The sequence below is a fragment of the Oncorhynchus mykiss genome, chromosome 19 (assembly GCF_057628025.1).
Source record: "Oncorhynchus mykiss isolate SJ-2025 chromosome 19, ASM5762802v1, whole genome shotgun sequence".
In the NCBI taxonomy this organism is placed as follows: Eukaryota; Metazoa; Chordata; class Actinopteri; order Salmoniformes; family Salmonidae; genus Oncorhynchus; species Oncorhynchus mykiss.
Window position 1 is genome coordinate 24,880,128 of NC_143040.1, and position 12,379 is coordinate 24,892,506.

At 41.6% G+C, this 12,379-nt stretch overlaps 1 protein-coding gene across 4 annotated transcripts in view; it reads right to left on the minus strand.

Annotated features, from left to right (window-relative positions):
• Window positions 1-4,992: 4,992 nt before the first annotated feature.
• Window positions 4,993-12,379, minus strand: part of LOC110498492 (uncharacterized) — a 42,584-nt gene continuing 35,197 nt past the window's right edge. For all 4 annotated transcript variants that reach the window (XM_090210521.1, XM_090210522.1, XM_036953726.2 and 1 more), the window contains one exon: window positions 4,993-7,449. In XM_090210521.1, coding sequence (XP_090066647.1) covers window positions 6,520-7,449 — 930 coding nt within the window. In that variant the 3' untranslated portion in view covers window positions 4,993-6,519. The remainder of the gene's footprint in view (window positions 7,450-12,379) is intronic.

The window sequence follows — 12,379 nt, forward strand, 5'->3', positions numbered from 1 at the left end:
TCGTATCATGGTTATGAGAAATCCAGCTATGGGTTATGTTGATCTTAGCCCCACCTGTTTTGAGACCCACATTTTTAGCTAAAAATAAATACATTTTTTTGCATGTTATTTTGGCATTAGTTTGCAAACAATGTTTATTTTTTTATTTCATCTTTATTTAACCAGGTAGGCTAGTTGAGAACAAGTTCTCATTTGCAACTGCGACCTGGCCAAGATAAAGCATAGCAGTGTGAACAGACAACACAGAGTTACACATGGAGTAAACAATTAACAAGTCAATAACACAGTAGAAAAAAAGGAGAGTCTATATACATTGTGTGCAAAAGGCATGAGGAGGTAGGCGAATAATTAAAATTTTGCAGATTAACACTGGAGTGATAAATGATCAGATGGGCATGTACAGGTAGAGATATTGGCGTGCAAAAGAGCAGAAAAGTAAATAAATAAAAACAGTATGGAGATGAGGTAGGTAAAAATGGGTGGGCTATTTACCGATAGACTATGTACAGCTGCAGCGATCGGTTAGCTGCTCAGATAGCAGATGTTTGAAGTTGGTGAGGGAGATAAAAGTCTCCAACTTCAGCGATTTTTGCAATTCGTTCCAGTCACAGGCAGCAGAGAACTGGAACGAAAGGCGGCCAAATGAGGTGTTGGCTTTAGGGATGATCAGTGAGATACACCTGCTGGAGTGCGTGTTACGGGTGGGTGTTGCCATCGTGACCAGTGAACTGGTCATTGAGTTAATAAAACATCCATACAAACACAGTCTCTTTTTTTTCTTTCTTGAGTAAGTCAACTCCAAAATGCAGGTGTTTCAGTCTAGCTAAGTGCTTTCTGTGGTGGTGGGGAAGCCAAATTAAAATACAGAGTGTAGGGGTTGGTAATATTCTCTATAGTTTCTTCGTGATTGACTCAGTGTTATGTCACTCATGGGGACACTATGTCACTGCCAAATCTAAGGGCTCAAAAATGCAAGCACCTTGGATGCTGCCATAGAGTTACATTAGAAGTGCCCATCCAAGAAGGCTCAAGGTCATTGGCCGCAAATAAAATGACATCAAATCACGTTATACAGTGCCTTGCGAAAGTATTCGGCCCCCTTGAACTTTGCGACCTTTTGCCACATTTCAGGCTTCAAACATAAAGATATAAAACTGTATTTTTTTTGTGAAGAATCAACAACAAGTGGGACACAATCATGAAGTGGAACGACATTTATTGGATATTTCAAACTTTTTTAACAAATCCAAAACTGAAAAATTGGGCGTGCAAAATTATTCAGCCCCCTTAAGTTAATACTTTGTAGCGCCACCTTTTTCTGCGATTACAGCTGTAAGTCGCTTGGGGTATGTCTCTATCAGTTTTGCACATCGAGAGACTGAAATTTTTTCCCATTCCTCCTTGCAAAACAGCTCGAGCTCAGTGAGGTTGGATGGAGACCATTTGTGAACAGCAGTTTTCAGTTCTTTCCACAGATTCTCGATTGGATTCAGGTCTGGACTTTGACTTGGCCATTCTAACACCTGGATATGTTTATTTTTGAACCATTCCATTGTAGATTTTGCTTTATGTTTTGGATCATTGTCTTGTTGGAAGACAAATCTCCGTCCCAGTCTCAGGTCTTTTGCAGACTCTATCAGGTTTTCTTCCAGAATGGTCCTGTATTTGGCTCCATCCATCTTCCCATCACTTTTAACCATCTTCCCTGTCCCTGCTGAAGAAAAGCAGGCCCAAACCATGATGCTGCCACCACCATGTTTGACAGTGGGGATGGTGTGTTCAGCTGTGTTGCTTTTACGCCAAACATAACGTTTTGCATTGTTGCCAAAAAGTTCAATTTTGGTTTCATCTGACCAGAGCACCTTCTTCCACATGTTTGGTGTGTCTCCCAGGTGGCTTGTGGCAAACTTTAAACAACACTTTTTAAGGATATCTTTAAGAAATGTCTTTCTTCTTGCCACTCTTCCATAAAGGCCAGATTTGTGCAATATACGACTGATTGTTGTCCTATGGACAGAGTCTCCCACCTCAGCTGTAGATCTCTGCAGTTCATCCAGAGTGATCATGGGCCTCTTGGCTGCATCTCTGATCAGTCTTCTCCTTGTATGAGCTGAAAGTTTAGAGGGACGGCCAGGTCTTGGTAGATTTGCAGTGGTCTGATACTCCTTCCATTTCAATATTATCGCTTGCACAGTGCTCCTTGGGATGTTTAAAGCTTGGGAAATCTTTTTGTATCCAAATCCGGCTTTAAACTTCTTCACAACAGTATCTCGGACCTGCCTGGTGTGTTCCTTGTTCTTCATGATGCTCTCTGCGCTTTTAACGGACCTCTGAGACTATCACAGTGCAGGTGCATTTATACGGAGACTTGATTACACACAGGTGGATTGTATTTATCATCTTTAGTCATTTAGGTCAACATTGGATCATTCAGAGATCCTCACTGAACTTCTGGAGAGAGTTTGCTGCACTGAAAGTAAAGGGGCTGAATAATTTTGCACGCCCAATTTTTCAGTTTTTGATTTGTTAAAAAAGTTTGAAATATCTAATAAATGTCGTTCCACTTCATGATTGTGTCCCACTTGTTGTTGATTCTTCACAAAAAAATACAGTTTTATATCTTTATGTTTGAAGCCTGAAATGTGGCAAAAGGTCGCAAAGTTCAAGGGGGCCGAATACTTTCGCAAGGCACTGTATCTACAGTAGCTTTGATTGGACTGATCATGTCAACATCATACAATCAAAAACTTAGCTAGCAGTCATCATGAATCAAGTCGACAATCTACTGGCAAATCCTTTTTACTCCTTGTCATATGAAGATAAATAATGATGAGAAATTATAGATAAAACGTATCGGTACTCATTGGCCTTTGGACATAAACATTACTCAAGTTGGAAATTTCAAAGGAGTGGTTTGGAAGGAATCAGTGGCTATCCGCAAGCATTGCAAAGCAATCACTAGCGTGCTATTCAGTGGAGTGGGTGTGTGGTCCCAATTGTCGGTTTAAAGGTCTCTTTTCCATTCCAAAATTATAACATTCAACATTGGCCATGCTGTCAATCCAGCATAATTTCTGCCGCACTCAAAACAACTTAACTCAGTACTAGGAATCTGACTTCAAGACAACTGGGAACTCAGGAAAAAATGAGCTCGGAATGGGAAAATACATTTTGAACGGTCATCCAACTCGGAATTGTAAGTTGGGAACTCAAGTCTCTTTTTAGAGCTACGACCTGAAGATCACTGACGTCGTCATGATTCAACCTTGTTTTTTTCAGAGTTCCCAGTTGTCTTGAAAGCACCATAAATCCAGATAATCACAGACTTTGACAAAATCTGCCTACGAAAGACCGCCGCGCAACCTTCCTGTTCAAGTGAGAACAGCACATGGTGTACAAAAATGTATTGTATGCTGCTGCATAAATTATGTAATATGCCAGGGAGATATGTATACTGTAGCTAAGAAAGTAATACTAAGTGTATGTTGTGTAGTAAGCTGTTAGTAGCCCATATGCTTCACCCTAATAAAGTTTTCTATTTTCACCTCTTAATTTCACCTACTGTTCTGACTTGGTGGTGCACATGTTTTATAACCTGTTTTAGAGAAATGTAATCATTGAATATTGTAAGAGCTTTCATTGTCTGCTTAAATGCCCCCTTTATTTATCCTACAGTTCTGACTTGGTGTACAGGGAGAACACTAAGAACAGCCCATGTTCTGAATTCTGTCGCTGTACATTTCGAAAGTGCTGAACAAATAGTTATATTGACTACATCCATCCTTGCTCGCTCATTAATGTCTTCATTGAAATTACGGATTGCCTCTCAGCCGCTTGTCGTCCCCTTATGTCAGTGTTTGTACATCTCAGTTGTCATTAGAAACCACACTTGTTTAAGCAAGTCAGCCATATCAGCTATGTTTTTTTTTTAAAGGCAGTAAATGAGGTTGAATTAACTGTTTCGTTGCCAGACGAGGCTCAGCTGATAGCCAGGTGTAGTAGTGGTAAGGTGTTGGGACAGCTTCATGTAGGCCCTAACAGTTTGTGGGCACCTTTTGTCACCTTTATATTGCAATTAATGTATTGTTTAGTGTTGTGTAGTGGCTTTGCTGGCATGCATCCCACCAATTTCTTTTTGTTTGCCCCACCAAGATGTACATGCTAAAATCACCACTGAATCAGTATGACCAGTTAAGGAAATGAAAAGCTGAGATAACGATTAAACATCATATTCATAGGGGGTTGCGTGTTAGTAAATTCAGATTCTGCGCTCTAGCACACTGTCAGACGAAAGTGCTCTGGAAATTGGAGTAGATAGCAAGACTAAATTTACGAACGCACTCTAGAATACTGTGTTTATTAATTTATTTTTAACCTTTAACTAGGCAAGTCAATTAAGAACAAATTCTTATTTACAATGACGGCCTAACTGCCTTGTTCAGGGGCAGAATGACAGATTTTTAACTTGTCATCTCGGAGATTCGATCTTGCAACCTTTCGTTCACTGGCCCAATGCTCTAACCACTAGGCTACCTGCCGTGTTGAAGGCACCGTGCCTCCTTCATTGTAAAAAATATTTTGGAAGGTATAGAAATATTGATTATTATCTACATTCATTTTTGCCACGTTTTGTTTATTACAGACCCCTTAATTCATACTTTGAAATGAATATGTGAGTTAAAACAAAAATATAGCATTTTCCTGAAGTATAATTTTTTCAGGTGACTAATGTTACTCTCCCCACACAAAAAAAAGAAGTAATACATGTAATTGAAATACTGTAGGATTCCGTTCATTCATACTAGGGAGTGCCAATATGGCTGACCGGTCACTTTCTTTCACTACAAATGTGGTGGAAAAATTACAGTAAATGACCTAATAAGAATGGCTGGTTAGATCCCATCAGTGTCAAGGACAGAAACCTATAGGTTCGAAGGAAGCCGAGGCCAATTTTTATTCTAAATGATACACAGGCAAATAAAAAGAGCATGACAACATGATTTCTCATTTATTAACAGATTTGATCACCTATTTTTTTAGTACATAAAGGAACAGGTACCACCTGATTATGCCGAATAATGTTGGGGGGGAGACATTATATTTGTTTTGAATAGAACATAGGCAAAACCAAATTCAGAGGGGACATGTTGTGTTACACTTCAATGACAGTGTTTTGGCTATGCTAGCACACCAAACAAGTCTGTATCATGTAAGAATATGAGTGTACCCAGAGGCTCAAACGAGGGACCTAGTAATCCAAAAAACCCTCTTACCCCAATACACTACACATAACTATAATACACTACATTACCAAAAGTATGTGGACACCTGCTCGTTGAACATCTCAATCCAAAATCATGGGCATTAATATGGAGTTGGTCCCCCCCTTTGATGCTATGACAGCCTCCACTCTCCTGGGAAGGCTTTTCCACTAGATGTTGGGACATTGCTGCAGGGACTTTCTTCCATTCAGCCACAAAAGCATTAGTGAGGTCCTGTACCTATGTTGGGCGATTAGGCCTGGCTCGCAATCGGTGTTCCAATTCATCCCAAAGGTGTTGAGGTCAGGGATCTGTGCAGGCCTGTCAAGTTCTTCCACACCGATCGAGACAAACCATTTCTGTATGGACCTCGCTTTGTGCACAGGGGCATTGTAATGCTGAAACAGGAAAGAGCCTTCCACAAACTGTTGCCACAAAGCACATAATTGTCTACAATGTCATTGCATGCTGTAGCGTTAAGATTTCCCTTCACTGGAACTAAGGAGCCCAAACCATAAACAGCCACAGACCATTATTCCCCCTCCACCAAACTTTACAGTTGGCACTATGCATTCGGGCAGGTAGCGTTCTCCCTGCATCCGCAAAACCCAGATTCATCCATTGGACTGCCAGATTCATCACTCCAGAGAACGCATTTCCACTGCTCCAGAGTCCAATGGCGGCGTGCTTTACACCACTCCAGCCGACGCTTGGCATTGTGCATGGTGATCTTAGGCTGGTGTGCGGCTGCTCAGCCATGGAAACCCATATCATGAAGCTCCCGACAAACAGTTTTTGTGCCGACATTCTTCCTTCCAGATGCAGTCTGGAATTCGGTAGTGAGTGTTGCAACAGACAGACAGACAATTTTTATGAGCTACGATCTTCAGCACTCGCCAGTCCCGTTCTGTGAGCTTGTGTGGCCTACTACTTCGTGGGTGAGCTGCTGTTGCTCCTAGACATTTCCACTTCACAATCACAGCACTTACAGTTGACCGGGGCAGCTCTAGCAGGGCAGAAACGTGATGAACTGACTTCTTGGAACGGAGGCATCCTATGATGGTGCCATGTTGAAGGTCACTGAGCTCTTCAGTATGGGCCATTCTACTGCCAATGTTTGTCTTTGGAGATTGCATGTCTGTGTGCTCGATTGTAAACACCTGTCACCAATTTGAAGGGGTGTCCACATACTGGCCATGTAGTGTATGTCAGCTAAACAATGGTTCCCAGATATCCCCTGCGTAAAACTCATACACTTCTATGATTTCTTCCCATTGTGGACACTCCTGTGTCTGATAAGGTTATTCTGGAAGGAGAAGCTCTTGTAACACAGCTTACACTTAAAGGGCCTCTCCTTGGTGTGAACAGTCTGGTGCTTCTTCACATAGTTTGCCTCAGCGAAACGCTTCCCACAGGTGAGGCAGGCGTACGGCTTGTCGGCGTCCGTCCTAATGCTCGGCCTCCCACGTTGTGACCCAATGACAACAGAGGAGGTAGAAGCAGGAGCCACTGCCCTCAGGTGGTTAGTCTTTGAGCTCCCTCCTTGGCCTCTAGCCATTGTTTGAATGTTGTTGGGATTGTGCGCTGTGTTATAGGCTAGGTACTTCTCGTGGTGAACGTCCATCCTGACCCTGTCTGTATTTGTGGGGTAACCATGAGGTAGCTGAGGAAGGCTAGACCCAGGCTTTCTATGAACCCAGTCACCAGGCATTAGACAAGACCCTGAAGACAGACTTCCTGAAAGAACACCACCAGGGGGGTCTCCCACCACGCTCTGTGAAGGCTGACGCCCAGGGTGACCTGCTCTGTTCATCATGGATACTGTGGTGTTTGTATCATAGGAACAGGAGGGTCTATCTCTATCAGCCCCAGGCCCTGCTTCATCCCTGCACTGAGACTGTGAAGAGAAGGGTCTGGGCTGCAGACTGGATCCCTGACTGGAGCCTCTGTCTCTCTGATGACCACCAGGACTGAGGTTGTTCAGTCCACCTGTCCACTGCTTGTGTTCTGTGTGGTGGTGGAGTCTCTGTCCCTCTTGGTTTGGTCCTAGTTGCGACTCGGGAAGGAACAGTGACAGCTCCTGATCCAGGGTCCTGATCCGGGGCCAGGGTTTGTGACCAGCCGCTACAGAGGTCCAGTCTCTCCCGTCAGCAACACCGGACATCAGCAGGTCCTCATGGACTGCAGACTATAAACACAAATTGTACAGAAGAACATAAATGTTTATATAAGAAACTTTTTGCTGTACACACAGAAACATGATATTATTAAATGTTAACCACAGTCAAGCCTATCTTTAACACTGTGATTTAAGGACCTAACAATATTGACCCATTCAAGTTTACTATTAAAAAAAAGTCCACGTGTTGATTCAAGAATTAAGTAAAATGTTTTGGTTGGACTGAGATAACAGAAACTCAGTCCCGGCAATAATACAAAAATAACCAAGTCAGTCAGCACAACAACAGTCAACTTTGTATTTAAATTCAACAAAATGGTCATACACTCACATAATGTTGTACTTTTATTACACAAAACTATACATGTGAAGTAGAATAACTTTATTCACTATGGTAACACATGTAAATCTGCTAACTTCTCTTTGATAAAATTAATTTTGGAATAGTTTGGAAAAGTTTCAACATGACATTACACACAGCGTCACTACTTTATGTCCAGTGAACATTAATTAAAGGTCCAATGCAGCTGTTTTTTATCTCAGTATCTAATCATTTCTGGTTAACAACTAAGTACCTTACTGTGATTGTTTTCAAAAGGTCAAAAAGAAACAAAAATAGCTTCTTAGCAAAGAGCAATTTCTCAAGCAAGAATTGAACTAGGACCGTCTGGGAGTGGTGAGGGGAAAACTAGCTGTTGTTGGCAGAGAGGTTTGGCGCTCTCTTATTGGTCTATACACTAATTTACCACCTGGTGCTGTCACCAGACAGGGCCAAAACTCTATCCCACCAAAACAGCTCTTACACTAAAAGGGTATTATAATTTTCCCAATTTCAAAGTATTATTCTAACCTGAGTGAGAAAATATATCTAAATATCTCACGTTTTTGACTGCACTGAGCCTTTAAGGCACGATCATTTCACCATTATAAAGGTATCAACACAGTGTCACTTTCATTTGTGAATCATTTTTACAGACACCATCACAACAACCATCACCTTATCATCTACTCTGCCTCATCATACTCATTATTTCCTCATTTCTTCTCATCCAGTTCCCTCTACATCCAAAATGACAGAATGTACTAACTAGTACTACATTACATGTCACTATACTCATGGGCCGTGTGCATTTTCTGCTGGTGTATCTATCCTGAGGTAGCTCCTCTCTGAGAAACTCTTCCTGCAGTGAGTACAGGCAAACGGTCTCTCTCCAGTGTGGACCTTCAGGTGCATCTTCAGCTAGTGTTGGTGGGGCAACCTATTCTCAGATTGGGGGCAGCTGTAGGGTTTCTCCCGTGCGGACCCTCTGGTGCCTCTCCAGGTTGAACAAGTCGGAAAAACTGTCCCCGCACAGGTGGCAGCTGAACGGTTCTCCCCGTGTGCATTCTGGTGGATCTCCACCTGTTTGGGGAAACTGAAGGCTTTCTCACAGAATGAACACGGGAAGTGCTTGTCTTTGGCGCTGTCACCTTTACTGATTTACGTCTCTACTACTGTCACTTGTCTATGGACTTGTGTAGCCATTTAGTGTTGAGGCACTGGCATTGTCTGAGATCTGGTATAACATTAGGAGAGTGTGAGGAGGACAAAGACCAGGGAGTGTCTGTGTTGTCCCAGGATCCATGTTCCAGTTGATAGATCCTATAGAAGGCAGGCTGAAGGCAGCACCTGTTGGGGCGCCATCATTCTCTCTGAATCACAACTATAGGAGCAGGAAGGAGCAAGCCAAGTCTGTTCTCTCCAGCTGCATACGGACACCTCCCCGTCCCCACGGACCAAATCTATGTCTCATCCTGGTCCCCCACATGAAAAAGTACTATAGTATGGTAATAAATAATATAGTATTCACTGTAGTGTTTTTGCTGACTTTACTGTAGTATTTCCTGTAGTATACACAGTTAACTATAATATAAAATACTGTAGTACTATAGTGTTTTTGTTTTATTATCTTTGACATAGACGTGTAGGTACAGTTGAAGTCGGAAGTTTACATACACCTTAGCCAAATACATTTAAACTCTGTTTTTCACAATTCCTGATATATAATCCTCGTAAAAAATCCCTTTCTTAGGTCAGTTAGGATCACCACTTCATTTTAAGAATGTGAAATGTCAGAATAATAGTAGAGAACGATTTATTTCAGCTTTTATTTCTTTCATCACATTCCCAGTGGCTCAGAAGTTTACATACACTCAAGTAGTATTTGGTAGCATTGCCTTTAAATTGTTTAACTTGGGTCAAACATTTCAGGTATCCTTACACAAGCTTTCCACAATAAGTTGGGTGAATTTTGGCCCATTCCTCCTGACAGAGCTGGTGTAACTAAGTCAGGTTTGTAGGCCTCCTGGCTTGCACACGCTTTATCAGTTCTGCACACTCATTTTCTATGGGATTGAGGTCAGGGCTTTGTGATGGCCACTCTAATGCCTGGACTTTGTTGTCCTTTAGCCATTTTGCCACAACTTTGGAAGTATGTTTGGGGTCATTGTCCATTTGGAAGACCCATTTGCGACCAAGCTTTAACTTCCTGATGTCTTGAGATGTTGCTTCAATATAGCCACATCATTTTCCATCCTCATGATGCCATCTATTTTGTGAAGTGCACCAGTCCCTCTTGCAGCAAAGCACCACCACAACATGATGCTGCCACCCCTGTGCTTCACGGTTGGGATGGTGTTCTTCAGCTTGCAAGCCTCCTCATTTTCCCTCCAAACGTAACGATGGTCATTATGGCCAAAAAGTTTTATTTTTGTTTCATCAGACCAGAGGACATTTCTCCAAAAAGTATGATCTTTGTCCCCGTGTGCAGTTGCAAACTGTAGTCTGGCTTTTTTTATGGCGGTTTTGGAGCAGTGGCTTCTTCCTTGCTGAGCGGCCTTTTAGGTTATGTTGATATAGGGCTTGCTTGACTGTGGATATAGATTATTTTGTGCCTGTTTCCTCCAGCATATTCACAAGGTCCTTTGCTGTTGTTCTGGGATTGATTTGCACTTTTTGCACCAAAGTACGTTAATCTCTAGTGGACAGAACGCGTCTCCTTCCTGAGCGGTGTGATGGCTGTGTGGTCCCGTGGTGTTTATACTTGCGTACTATTGTTTGTACATATGAACGTGGTACCTTCAGTCGTTTGGAAATTACTCCCAAGGATGAACCAGACTTGTGGAGGTCTACAATTATTTTTCTGAGCTCTTGGCTGATTTCTTTTGATTTTCCTATGATGTCAAGCAAAGAGACACTGAGCTTGAAGGTAGGCCTTGAAATACATCCACCTCCAATTGACTCAAATTATGTCAATTAGCCTATCAGAAGCTTCTAAAGCCATGACATCATTTTCTGGAATTTATCAAGTTGTTTAAAACCTTTTGTGACTAGGGGGCAGTATTTTCATTTTTGGAAAAAAAAACGTTCCCGTAGTAAACGGGATATTTTGTCAGGACAAGATGCTAGAATATGCATATAATTGACAGCTTAGGATAGAAAACACTCTAAAGTTTCCAAAACTGTAAAAATATTGTTTGTGAGTATAACAGAACTGATGTTGCAGGCGAAAGCCTGAGAAAAATCCAATCCGGAAGTGCCTCATGTTTTGAAAGCGCTGCGTTCCAATGCGTCCCCATTGAGCAGTGAATGGGCTTTCAACCAGATTACTCTTTCTCCGTATTCCCGAATGTGTCTACAGCATTGTGACGTAGTTTTACGCATTTATGTTGAAGAATACCCGTAGGCGGCTGGCTACATTGCGCAAGTGGTCACCTGATGCGCCCAGAGAGATTCTCTCGTAAAATACAGAGGTAGCCATTACTCCAATCGGTCCTACTGAAAAACTAATTGTCCCGATGGATATATTATCGAATAGATATTTGAAAAACACCTTAAGGATTGATTATAAACAACGTTTGCCATGTTTCTGTCGATATTATGGAGCTAATTTTGAATATTTTTCGCCGTTTTCATGACTGCAATTTCCGGGCGATTTCTCAGCCAAACGTGAAAAACAAACAAAGCTATTTCGCCTACAAAAATACTATTTTGGGAAAAAAGGAACATTTGCTATCTAACTGGGAGTCTCGTGAGTGAAAACATCTGAAGCTCATCAAAGGTAAACAATTTAATTTGATTGCTTTTCTGATTTCCGTGACCAAGTTACCTGCTGCTAGCTGGACAAAATGCTATGCTAGGCTATCGATAAACTTACACAAATGCTTGTCTAGCTTTGGCTGTAAGGCATATTTTGAAATTCTGAGATGACAGGGTGATTAACAAAAGGCTAAGCTGTGTCTCAATATATTTCACTTGTGATTTTCATGAATAGGAATATTTTCTAGTAATATTTATGTCTGTTGCGTTATGCTAATTCGTGTCAGATGATGACAACGGTCCCGTTCACGGGATGGGGAGTCATTAGAGGTTAAAGGCAAAGCCAACTTAGTGTATGTAAACTTCTGGCCCACTGGAATTGTGACACAGTGAATTATAAGTGAAATAATCTGACTGTAAACAATTGTTGGAAAAATGACTTGTGTCATGCACAAAATAGATGTCCTAACCGACTTGCCAAAACTATAGTTTGTTAACAAGAAATCTGTGGAGTGGTTGAAAAACGAGTTTTAATGACTCCAACCTAAGTGTATGCAAACTTGCAACTTCAACTGTAGGTAAGACTGGGGTCTGAACGGATATAACCTGTAGGGAACACAGTGCCTTCGGAAAGTATTCAGATCCCTTGACTTTTTCCACATTGTTAGGTTACAGCCTTATTCTAACATGTTTTTTCCCCTCATCAATCTACACACAAGACCCCATAATGACAAAGCAAAAACAGGTTAAGACATTTTTGTTAATTTATTTAAAAAAAACTGAAATATCACATTTACCTAAGTATTCAGACCCTTTACTCAGTACTTTGTTGAAGCACCGTTGGCAGCGATTACAGCCTCT